The sequence below is a fragment of the Battus philenor genome, unplaced genomic scaffold, assembly GCF_028537555.1.
Source record: "Battus philenor isolate CCGP_79_NKW_IND1 unplaced genomic scaffold, ilBatPhil1.0.hap1 SCAF_7, whole genome shotgun sequence".
Lineage (NCBI taxonomy): Eukaryota > Metazoa > Arthropoda > Insecta > Lepidoptera > Papilionidae > Battus > Battus philenor.
In genome coordinates this window covers 8,339,756-8,353,646 of record NW_027181737.1, presented here as the reverse complement: position 1 = coordinate 8,353,646, position 13,891 = coordinate 8,339,756, and the positions used below count along the sequence as shown (strand labels likewise).

General features: G+C 29.6%; 1 protein-coding gene across 1 annotated transcript in view; it reads right to left on the bottom strand.

The window, feature by feature from the left end:
* The window catches only part of sif (still life), an 80,006-nt gene that overhangs the window by 49,214 nt on the left and 16,901 nt on the right, over nucleotides 1-13,891 (bottom strand). The window contains exons 15-18 of the mRNA XM_068774191.1: nucleotides 12,981-13,095; nucleotides 11,094-11,165; nucleotides 10,277-10,327; nucleotides 3,029-3,229 (exon numbers count right to left, since the gene is read on the bottom strand). Coding sequence (XP_068630292.1) covers nucleotides 3,029-3,229; nucleotides 10,277-10,327; nucleotides 11,094-11,165; nucleotides 12,981-13,095 — 439 coding nt within the window. The remainder of the gene's footprint in view (nucleotides 1-3,028; nucleotides 3,230-10,276; nucleotides 10,328-11,093; nucleotides 11,166-12,980; nucleotides 13,096-13,891) is intronic.

The window sequence follows — 13,891 nt, the reverse complement described above, 5'->3', positions numbered from 1 at the left end:
CTGTAAAGCTAACTCATCTGGTTTAACTTTACTCTGTATTGATCAAAATGTTACGAAAATCCATTACCGGCTTAATGCTTTGCACCACAAAACGCTCACGGATCAAATTTATTGAAATTTATTCCACTTAAATTCCAGTAAATAATGAGATGAAATCCTTGATTTTTGTTTAACGATAAAAGGGTTGTTCATTGTTACAAGAAGTCATAATAATACACGTCATTATTTTAAAACAGAAATCGGGATAATAAACGTTCGGAAAACGAGTTATAATTGTTGAATCATTTTGATTGCGTTTGGTTTGGTTTCAGTTATTATTTACGAATATATTACATTTGGATGAAAAATATTAAGTATTTTTAACACTCGATTATATGATAACTCCGTTTTATAGGAAATCACTGACCATACATATTTGTATTAATTTCTTTCTCTGTGCTTGATAAAATTAGCAACTCGTTTTTGAACAACCGTGTATGGTATTACAACACATTTCCATGCAATGTATAATCTAGCAATAAATTCAATAATGTTCTTTAAGCAAAAACTAGCTAGCTTAAAATTCTACAAAGTTATAAAGGATTTTTAAGCGATAATAAAGCCTGGGAATTGCTCTACTCCATCAAGGACGTTGTAAAACTAACCACAAAAAACCTGTGTTTTTGTTGTGGACTCTTCTTAGATCAGGGCGCGTTTTGAACTCCCGTAGCTTAAAGCTGAAGGATACCAATATAAAGGAATTCAATCTGATTTTAGTTTCTTTTAAATTGGGCTGTTCTGTACTGTAAATATTCCTATGCGAATAATAATGTGATTAAATGAATTACAGGTTTATTTTTCAATTAATTATAATGTCATACTAAATCTTTAATATTTGTTAAATATCACTTTTGAAGTTTCTTATGACAATAACTCGGTTATTGAAAATAAATAGTACAGTCATGGGGTAAATGCAGGATTTTGATATACAGTTATCATTTTTTATATACCTTTTTATCCGTTCAATTTCATAGTTATTTTTCTATACATATCTTTTTAAAAGATGTGTTGATGATTAATTGATGATTGGAGTTTCATCCTACTTTTTCTTCACAACTATAACACCTTGCGAAGTAGAATAGAGTAAAAAATAAAATAGATTAAAAATATTCAGTTGACGATCAATAACAGCTAAATGTGTTAAAAGATCCAATGTTGAATAAATGAATTTTATCTTTATCTTTAATGTCATCAATATATCATAAAGCTTTTTGTTTCTTTTTTTCAGGTCTTTGTAAGACATTAAATGCAGGCAACTTATAATCGGTCTTATTAGAAAACTAGGGGAGAAGCCTATGTTTAGCAGGGGACACATCCTATGGCTAATTGACGATGATGAAATTTTAATATAAGCTAGGATAGATAGTTCTATTGATGGTATTCAATGGAATTAAATCTCTTTGCCCAAATAAGTAACGAAACGGATATGGTATTCATCAAACGGTAATGGCTTACCCATAATCGTGAAGTTTAAAGAGTTTTGATATGCACACGCTTGCGTATCACCACATTTGCGATCATCTTCTTGGGATATAGTGGGTTTGTTTAATTAATGAAGCGTTTTCATAAGCCACCGAACCATCGAAACGGAACAAAATTATACCCACTCAGCGGAAATTACATTCATTTATTCATTATTATCCGCAAAGCATTACTTACAGTAACCACTTATGAATCAGAAGAGCCCAATTTGATATAAACAAGAACCAGATTGAGTTTACCTATAATGAACTAATTAAACATAAAACTACGTGGGTTCCAAATGTGCTCTGATGTGAGAAGAACCCACAATAAACTTAGACGGTTTATTTCTGGTCAAACAGTGGAAGAGCAATTGGATTTCAAGCTTTATATTATCACATAGGAATTTTACATTATTATAAATTTTAACACTTCGTTTCATTATCTCAAATCAAAAAATATATATTCTTTATTACAGTAAACCCCCAATGAAATTTTAAGGAAAACTTTTTGTAAAATAAGTACTGTAGAAGATATACAGTAATTTAAATTGTATATAAATTATATTACGACATATATTATGCTACTTGTGGTTTTAAAAGTAAATGTTTGAGTCAATACCAAACACTGTTGAATGCTCGTGGTTGAAATCTATGCTTAGTTTGTGATTATTACGTCTGAACGAACAGCTCCTCACGCTAATGGATATTCCAGGTAGTTTTCGCTTTGTATGAATTTTGTAAGTAATTACAAAAGGATTTAAATTCAAAGTTCCTTGAATACATTCTATTAAATTTGCTAAACTTTTAAAGCAGTGTTCAATGTAAAATGTGATGAAGTTTTGCCAGACATTTTAATGCTCATTTGCATTAAAACTAGAGTCCTAATTTACATTTGGTGTGATACCAGCCGACACTTGAGTTTCGTTTGAAATTATAATGAATGTAAAACATAGGAACGGAATAGGTAAACAAAACTAAAAAAGAAATTGCGAAAATATTAACAAATGTTTTACGATTTGCTATTCTGACACATAATATTGTGTTCATTGTTGCCATACATTTATTTGAAAAATGTGAGTGTTATTTGAAAATATATTACATGTTATATTTTTTTTTAATCTTAGCTTGAATAGACTTGATTTTTTTGTGTAATAGTGGGATAAGAATAATTTTAAAAAATTATTTCCAATACAACTTAAATTTAAAAACACTTAATAATTCGACGTATCGTATAACACAAGTTCTTCCTTATGTAAGTATATTTTATCTATTTAAAAAAAAATCTTAATCACTAAACAGTTCGTTATAGCTGAGAAAATTATCATCAAGTAGATATGGACTCGTAGCTCTCCGATGGATTTTTAACTAAGAGTACAAAATTTATTGCATTTATATTTTAATGCAATGACCTGTGCAAAAGCGAATAGAGTGCATTTCAGGAAACGATCTATAAGGTCATTGATCGGTGATATTTTTTTGAATGGGGCGGAAAAGGTCATTGATTATATCTAGCAGCATCGGTTTACCGTTGTTCAAAACTGTCGGCACGAGTACTTCTATATCCAGAGTCATTGAGGCTGCCTTCATGTCGCAGACTGGGCAGGGAGTCCCACGGAGAGCGGCGTGGACCCGGGGGCGGGGCACCTCGCCATCCGTCCGAATGCCGGTACCACGCCGAACGAGCTGATTCCCCAATACACGAGGCGCAACGAGAGGCGCTTACGAAGCTGAGGGACAAGGATTACGTTTTATTTAAAGTCTAGAAGATTTACTAATTTTCGTCGATTTACGGAATTTGTTACTTTTGAAGTCTATATTTTAATTTTTGCGAAATTTGGATAGATGACAGACGTACGAGAAACGAATATTGTATAAATTTTAAATGAATTATTGATTGTTATTAAGATTTTACTTTCGAATTCAGTAGTAATGAGTTTTACACACTCTTAAAAGGTTTTTCACAATGAATGTTAAGAGCACGCGGCTCTCTTGGCCGTGAGATGTTAATGCCAGTTATCCACTTTCAAGTTACGAAAGGTCTTGGAAAAGTATTGATTACAACAAAACCTATTAAAAAAATCTTACTTCACTATTTAGAAATTAAAATTGCACTGTGCCGAAAATTTAGAAAATAATATACATACATAAGAAAGAACTTGACTTTAATTAATTGTGCCAATTAACACTTTAAAAATAATTCTTATTTAACACTAGAACACTAGAGTGTTAGAGGTCAAGATATTACAATTATTTTCATTTTTTTATGGAGTGCCAAAAAACGAATATTTAAAGGGAAACAATCAGTGCTCGTCGCAAAATATCGATATAAAAAGATGTCTCAAACATGTAACATTGTACAATAATCTCATTTAAAACGGACATCTCCGCGTTCTCCCTTGAGGCGATAGTTCCGTGTCGAATACGAAGACCGCCTCGAATCTATTACAAGTTTAATAGCTTACTATGAGTAGACCAGAAATCTTTGCAGACGCTTCATTATGTAACCAATCAACTTCAACGTTGAAAGCCAGAACGAAAAGCTTTTTACGTTCTGTTTAATATAAATAGTAATTTAACACACTTCATACTGAAGCTTAATAAGTTATATCATAAATTAATTTTGTCAAGTGTTATATGTTAAATAAATTGTATATTATATTACGTCAAACACAATTTAGGTAATTTAGGTACCATTTTAGCACTTATTTCAACTAAGAAGTGGAAATTAAAATCACTACCGCCTATGACCTGACTGTTTGAATTATTATAATTCAATAAATTTAAGATGTTCTTCGTACTCTTTTAATCTTATTTATTGCACAGGGTGATTTGTTACCTTAGTACATCCTGTCCACAATTTAGGTTTTTGCAAAATATTTAACTTAATGAAATTTGGTTGACTACATAATTATATTAATATTGTTTACTATCTATCCCTGTAGACTTGTGCCAGAAATTATTGGCTTGTAGCATCAATTTTATAGAAAAAATGAATTAACGCATATTTAATACATCTCAGATTGATCATCCTGTATGATGATTGTAAATAGGATTAAAACTCTAAAGTTTTTTCCTGATAAATGAACTATATATTTTAAGTTTTTCAAACTACAAAACAATCACCTTGCATGATCAATAATAAATTAGATTATACGTATCTATAAGTATAGATCTGTATTTACCGCTATTGTTATGAACGGTAATTAAACACATATTAACGTGACCTAGTAATTGCATCATAATCATTAAATCGATCATATTTGAATACGGTAGGTACGAAAATAATTAATTAAATTATTAAATTTATGCTCATTACTTCGTTAAGTGATGAAACAGAAAATATCATCACCCATGTTCATTTATAATGAAAAATCATGTGTACATTCGTTTTAATTAATAATATGGCATTATTAATTGATATGATTATTAAGCCTCTTTCCATGTTTAATCAAACAGGTTACTTGTTTACATGATTTTTCAACTTTAAAATATTAATTGAAAATATTTGAGCTATTATATTTTATAAGCAATAACGGTGTTTATTTTCAGGAATTACGTTAGTAGTGTTATAGTGATAGTATATGTTGTAATTGATTTGTATCTGGAGCGGAAATAACAGCAGCTACAATAAATACAATACGAGTTGGCCGTAACCGGAAAACGATTCGCCAGTCTCGCACGTACTCTGTAACGCTAATGGAATTTCAAACGATACACAGTGCCGTCTCATTCCATTGGATTAAATAGGTTTTCAAAGCGATTTTCCGAGACATCTAATTAAATGCTAAATCTGTCCTCGATTAAAACCGTTCGCTTTGTGACTGCAGCATGCTTGAGAATACAGGAGCGACATTAAACTCTCCGATAGAGATTTCTATTTACTAATGTGGTAACGGCACCAAGTACAACAAATTCTATAACAATTCATTAACGTCTACCTTAAACGCTACATGAAAATGAAGTATAATGAAAAAACCTTTTACTAACTTTAGATAAATCTCATCAATTAATATGATCCATTATCTTAATAGAGGGTTGGGATTTTGAACAAATTTCGCTTAGCAAAGGCTAAAAAGTTTATGTAACCTTGTTTCTAGTATCATCATTTTTGTGGGGTAGCTTTATTATATTACATTTAAAGCTATCTTTTATCTGTCTTGTCTTGTCTATTAATACTTTTCTTATTAATGTAGGTGGAGCTTGGTTATACAACGTAATCCTCGATGCAATAGCCGAGTAATCAAGAAGCTTATAAAATTTCAATTAAGTCTTGATTATTTATGTTAAAATCAATGTACATTTTCTTCTAGTTTATTCATTTCCACATAATTTATTATAAAAACGCCTACTATTTTTTATGTCACCATAAAGAAAGTAAATTTAGTTTTTATAAAATAAAAACTACTAGCTGGCTTGGCAAATTTCATTCCGCCTAACAAATACAACAAAAATAAGTAAAAAAACAATTAATAAGTAGGTTCGGAATTTTCAAATTTACTAATGATTTTTACTTACAGTTATTGACATGGCTAGACTCTTTTGATGTTTATGTTTTATTTTATTGATGAATATCATATTTTATTATGACATAAGTTGAACAGAGACAAATCAACAAACAGATATCATAAAATTAAATAACACGATTACATTTTAAATAATTAACTGAACGACTTAACTGATGTTTTGGCTATTTTTTTATTAATAAATATTATATTTTAATAGTTATTATCCTATTTCGAACAAAGGCATATTCGCAAACACAATAATCATAAAAAAATGTCCAGTCGTTCTTGAGTTATTAATGGTGCAACTAACATGGCTTTGTTCTAGGACGAAAAAAAAATTATTACACATAACCCACACGATATTTTACATTAAGTCTTATATAATATAATTATAACAAAGTAAATGTGTATATATATATATATATATATATATATATATATATATATATATATATATATAGCACAAAATAAAATTACAAAAGAATCCAATACTCAACATATTGTACATACAATTGCATGTCATGGTCTCTTTCGATCGGATAAGGTTTTAGACGTGGCAAAAAAAACGACTTTTTTATACACATACATAGATTTATTTCTTTTAATAATTTACTTATAATCTCTGTAATATATATAATAACAAAAAACTAAAAACTTTTTATTAGGAGTGACAAATCATCTTGAATTTTACGTTAGAAAAATCTGTTATTAATTCTTTTCAGAGAGTATTGCGAAAGTTTCGCAATCGTTCGTAATTCTATCCCAAGGAATGTAACGAACCATGTTCATACGAGTATTTAAAATTAGGTCAAACTGAATGCCGTACTGACATTTTTAAGATTTTTATTCATTTTACTTCGTACAAAGGAACAAATGGAAACGGGTTATTATACTACAATTATGTACTTGAATATCATGCAGCACTCTAAAAATTGTCTAAGAGTATAAAGAATATGTAAAATTTTGTACATAAGTATCAATACAAATTATATGACACAACATTATAATAACGATATATATTAATTACTATAAATATTATAAAAAAGTAAGCAAAAAACACGCACAAAATTTTTCAAACCCAGTTATTAAAGCATTCATATAGATTTCTTGCATTAATAATATGGCAATATAAACAGCGTAGACTGTTCATCGTGGCGTTCTTTTGGGAGAAACCTATGAAAAATAGATACTTTATTGAAATCATTTTAAAATTTTAATCTTGGAGCTGCGCATATTGAGTATGAAAAAATTATAAAAAAAAACATCGACACGTACTATCAAAGAAACTCCAAGTTCCTCTTATATTCCTTTGTAGTCAAAGAAAAATTGTGCATATTTCATTTTAAAAAACTAGGAAAGTACCATCTTATCGTCTCTTTGATATTGAACATCAGAAAGCATTATTGTATTAGAGTACGACACCGCCTTAGCTAGAAGAATTATAAGTCAAAATCTTTATTATCTTAAGGTAATGTGGATATACGCAGATGTGAGTATAATGTAGGATATTTTATAACAAAACTTTGTGTACCACCATACCTTACAGAAATAAAAAGACACGTGTGCTCTATTTAAAATATAACTTGAGATACAACTGCGTTTTCTTATTAACACATGTTGCAAGTTTAACACGCTAACGTTTTATTTAAGTTTCTTTCCCTTATTTATTTTCTATTGTTCATGATAAATATTTTGTGTGTGCGACATTCCTTAAAAAGATCGTTGAATATACTTATTGATTAATTGTATCTTTTCGCGGCATCTGCTTTTATTGTGCTTTTCTAAATAAATAAATAAAAATAAATAAGATTGAATAGCAGACATGAGAATTAAAGACGAAATTATCCATCTAAAATATGATGTAGAACGGTCTCTATCACAAAATATAGATACAACGAATAAAAGACCCGGCGATTATGAGAATGGAAACTTAAAAATAAAAATACAAATAAAGCCTTATTCTATCATGAGTGACACTTACGATAGACAAGTATGAGAAACAATATAGTTTCAACGAGAAAATGGGGACAAGAGGCTGTTTTTTCAACTTTTTGAAATTCTTTATAAAATTATTATACTAACAAAAGTTACTGTTCCATGAGGAAAAAATCACACAACTAAGTTGAACAAGCATTACCACCTATTTAACGAAATAATTAGGAACAAATTCATCCTGAATGCGGACAGCGATCTTCGTGGGGATCTTTGACGAAGGCCTGTGCCGAGCAGTGGGCGCCTATCGGCTGACAATCGGCGGTAGAGGTTAGAGCGAGATGTATAGGAGAGAAATCTCTTTATAACCTGCTGAAGTTTCTTGTCAGTTCTTATCAGTAGGTGGCGCGTTAGGAACTAACGAAAACTTATTTTTAAGCTGATAATTTTATAAATTATTTTAATGATCTTATATAATAAAGCAATTGTGTTTGTAACTTTGAAGGATTTAGGTCTACCGGGAGCAAAGATCAGCTCATGTCGGAGATTTCTAGTTTTGGTATGGAGAGGAGTCTAGTCGGTAAAATTTCGATTAAATCTGCTACGCAGGTCGACAGTCCTGACCAAAGTACCCGACGCCTCTCAACGCAAAGCTGTATGGTGGTAAGTGGTTACGAATTCATACAAAAACAGTAACACTAAAGTAGTAGCCACAAATGTAAGGTCAGACTATGAAAATCGGGGGCATTTTAAATTTGTTAATTATGTACATTGTTTTGATTTGACATTTTGAAACTGGGACAAAAAAAAACGCATTTAAAACACACATAGCTTTGAGCCTGATTATCAAGTTTTTTTTTTAATTGAAAATCACATAATTGAAGAGATGTCTTACTTTAAGATAAATTATATGTAGACACGTATATCTTTTGTTAATAGAAAATTTATTTCAGAAAAGTTTGCAAGGCCTGGAATCGTTAACTGGCAAAGAAGTGGTGTTTTCATTTAAATTTTGATTTGAATTTTAACCTGAATAAAGCGGCTCGAGTACACTAAGGTAAAATATGCAATCGATCAAGAGTTAGGTCACGAACATGAATTTTTGCATACAAATCAATAGGCACTGAATTGCGTCTCTATACTTTGATTGCTACGGCGTAGCAACTCTACCCTGTTTACATACAACGGCTTTAATAAATATAAAGTGGCTATATTTTATTCCAGGAGTATGCGTTTTTTCCTTGTTTTTCAATAACATTCACTTGGAATCTGAGATAAGATTTTTAGGATTGTTTAAATTTTACGTTTAATTTTATTATTTTAGGTCGCGATATTTTTGTACCAATGTTTAAGATTTGTTGTCATTTTATGTGTTAATTATTATATATTTGTCATTAACAGTAATTAATCACAATAGGAGTATTTCTGTACATTTTAAATAACCATATACGGAATCAGGTTATTTATTTAGAAGTAACAGGAATAAATTTGTTGCATGTTTTATTCGAGTATGGTACGGTATTTTATTTGATTTTAAATATTAAGAGCATCAGAACGTAATCAGAACCCTATATGAGAGTTAATAATTTTGACTACAAAGAAATCGTTGCTCACTATACAAATTTAAGTTAATAACAGTTTCAAAAAATGTAACATAGTTACGGATTTGTGTAAAATAACTATATTTATCGTTTTAAATCAAATTAATAGTAAGTTTAAATTTTTCGGCCCTTGTTAAAATTTCAACACTTGTATTATTGTGCAGTATCCATATATACCTCGTAAGCGTAGAGCATGTAAGTGCATATACCGACTTTATCGATATTTGCAGCACAAAATTGAGACACTTATTTACGAATATGATAATAATTACATTTATGGAAAAACTTACTCTTGGTATCGATTAAAGTTTTCAATTGTAAAAATCATTGCAAATCGTTATTTATTCTAGCCCGATCCAATTAATTCGGGCTATACCGAGGTGATAATTGTTATTCAATATTCATCTGCTTAGTTCAATGACCCCGAAAACTAATTTGTTTTTTAATAACATGTTACTTTAATTTATTTATCGTTTTAAAATATGTTACGATATAAACTTTAAATAATTATTATGGTTGTCAATTTTTCTTATTAAAAACAAGGCAACCTGTAGTAAAATAAACATTTTGATTATTTTTAGCCAACACGGCCATGGTACATTTTTATATTACTTGCAATATTGACGATGTAATCTGTTCGTGTTTTTACTTTTCCGAATATTTCCAAACACCTCAGTTTTATGTGAGTATACTGAATATATCACAAAAAAGTCAATGTAATTAAATCTTAACTTACCTTGACTGGTGATCGCTCAGATACCCTTGGTCGCGGTCGCGGTAGCGTTCCCTGTAAAATGGCTTCGTTAAAAATGTTTTATCCTTCCAAAACATAATATTTATTTAGGTCTTTGTAATATTAGAGTAATTTTTTTAAAAGGTATTTATTTATGGGATATTTTTCGTATCTTTTTACCGATCCTAAATTTGATAGATAATAAATGATCTACGGATCAGACATGATTTACGTAATAAAGTAATTGATCTTTTTTAAAATGTAAATAAAAAAATTATGTAGATAAATATAAAATTAAAGATTTGATTTCGATATTTCAAAAAATACTAAAATTATTTTTAATATTTGTACTTCTGGGGAATATTAACCAAAATTAATTTATAACCTTCAAATTATAAAATTCTTTGAAACAGTCACATTTAATCTCTCAATTATCTCATTTATTTTTTGTTCTATTAACTATTTGTACTACAGGAATCAAAAACCTATACGGGTATTTTTTTATTTAAGTTTCAGTTTTTTAGTTTACGTAAATTAAAAATAATTAACACATCATCCACATAGATTCCCTTCGTTATCAGATTCAACTTCAATTTATGTTTTTACATCAACGGAAAATTTAATTATACTCAATAATAACACGTTTTATTATTTTCTTTATACTATTGTTTATTATGCATTTGCGTAAAATATTAATACATTAGAAAAGTAGATCATGTTACACGTTCGGATGTGGCAATTTTGCAAAATATTTGTGTCATTTGTTATTGTTTCCATTGTTATAAAAATCGTATTAATTAAACGATATGGGTTAGCAAACCTTGTATTGTGATCACTCATGTATCCACGCTCCCTTTCCCTCTCGCGTTCCCGCATCAACTCGTTACGATCGCTACAACAAGCAAGACAATACACCTTCTCAAACAATAAATAATTAATGAACGGGGGCACTTCGAAGCAAAATAGGGATCCTCACTTAACAAAAAAATTAAAACAAAGCCATTGCTATTTTCATCTTCAAGATAAAAAGTAAATAAGTGTATTCTAAGTGCTTGGATTCATTTGAATTAAAAATAAATAATCGAAAAAAAATAATGCCTTAGTGATTTTCAATAAATGTGTATCTGTTGTATTTATAAAATAAACTTAGCGTAATATATCCTAACGATAGCTGGAAGCTTTGAAAATATTTTAATAGATTTCATTTAATTTAACATTTTTTCGTAAAAAACATTATACAAATCTAACCCGACATACAGCTAGAATCCGTTTCATAAATATCTTCTGGCAACTTAAATATGTAACTCAAGTAGGATATTTTTTTTTTAAATCCGTACTAGAGTAAGCTTTTAAAGCAATGATTTAGACTTCTACATAAATTTTAAAAATAGAACTAAAATATTAATTTTGGACTTTTAATAATTGGAATTTTTATTATTTTTTATGTAATGGACCACTGCTTTCGAAGAATTTATCTTAGATATATTTAAACTAGTGTTTATCTTGTTACAATAAAATAATTTAAGTTAATTGTGATTAAGAGCACATATATTTTGTGTATAAACTACAGATTATAGTAACTTTTTTAAAATGATAGCCAAAATCCTGACTCACTGATCTAGACTAGACATAACCATTTTGCGTACCTTTTGTATGCTATTTGCTATTTATATCGTAATCTATAATTTCTGTAAAAAATGTTTGAATGTATTTTAATTAAAAAAAATTACACGGGCAAGAAAAAAATACTTCAATTTTATATGATAAACTAAAATATTAATTTATCATTGTCATTGATATCGTAATGAATTGTTAGACTTTGCTTAATATTAAACGTCCACCTAGTTGGATATCTGCCAAGTCATTCTCCTATGCGTTGTTGCTATTGCAGCACTTTGAGACCTGCACGTCTAGTTGCGGTGTAATCATTACACGACCAGTAGTCAGTCACTAAAGCTTTACCATTGTGTCAGCATAGTGCTTCACAAATAACCAGTGGTACTGGTCATTGAAAGCTGTTTGGAATTATCTATAATATTGAAGACAATTTTCTAATATACAGACAATTAATAATAATAATAATTTTACTATACTGTTATAAATGTATTTAATAGTTTTTAAATACAGTAACTAACTCAAATGTACTAAATAAATTAGAAGCATCCCAATAATATTCTTTTATTTCTACTGGAAAGAAAACAAAGACGTTTTATTTAGCATAGACGCAAATTTACGCATCAATAATAATTTAAAGAATTATAACAATATATACATGTATAATATATAGATTTACAAATAAATAAACATACATGTCTCAAATAATGTACATTTTTTGGTATTATTTGGTAATCGATTAATGTACATTTTTTGGTAGTGAAAAAATGAAGCTAAAAGTTACCTTACGTAAATTATAATTAATTATGAATTTGTATTTGTCAAGAGTGGCGAGAATTTGATATTCTGAACATATACCCCCTTTATGATAGGCAAAAATACAAGCCCTCCAGCAGCTTTGCTTTCTGGGCCTGATAAACAGTCATAACAGCGGAACAAGAAGAGCTAATAAGACAGTCATCTATCATCTCACACTGACAATGATCAACGGTTTTATTGGAAATTTTTAGGGGGAGACAAAGCGCCCAGCATCTAGTACCTGGAATTAAAAAGAAAATAAAAAAGATTGTTAAGGAAAGTACAATTAAATTACCTGTAATATCCATCTCTGTCAGATCGGGCGCTATGTTGACGTTCAACGCCAAGACGATGAGGCAAAGGTAGAGTAGAAGAACGACTACCACCACCCGAGCATTGTGAAGCCGGACCTGATTAAAATGAATAAATTAATATAAAGAAGTTCACCAATTTGCTACAATTTAAAAATCCCTCCCCAGATGTTAAATTTATTTTTTGAAATTAAAACAGCACTTAGTGTTCCCAAAGATATTTCAATAAATCATTTATAGGGAATATATAATGTTTTACCATGTTTTGATAGTTTCCTAATATAAATACACAAATTTTATTCATAGTATGCCATCGTCAATATATTCTATTTAGCGTGGTAATAAAAATTAGACACCCATATAAATTTTCATTATTATTATAAGTTGTTTATATCTTAGTGTACTTTAAACATGTTTTAAATATTAAAGCATTAATAAAATTTAAACAAAGGTTTATTGAATGAAATTGACTAACAAGAAAGCCAAATATTGTACAACTTATACAATTACGAGAAACTACATAATTACACCGAGTAGTGATAGCCCAACAGTACAGGACTGAAGCTTGTGATTGTAGATCGCAGGTTCGATTCTCAGGGTGCAATGTAATACTTAAGTCACACTTTGTGCATTAATCCAGAGAGTGGGTAGCACAGACCTCTGCTTACTTTAAAACATTGTTAACACCAACCCGTTTGCAAAGATTGTCGATTATGGTATATCCCTTTAACGAAATTTTTGGGGAAAGCCAATGCCTGGCAGTGCACGTATTGGCTGAAACTACGACGACTCTGACGACATAATTACATCGCATTTTTTTCCAAACTAGGCTAGGCCCGTCTTGGGTAAACGGTAAATGCGCAAATTACATATAAAGCTGTATTGAGACTGTGCA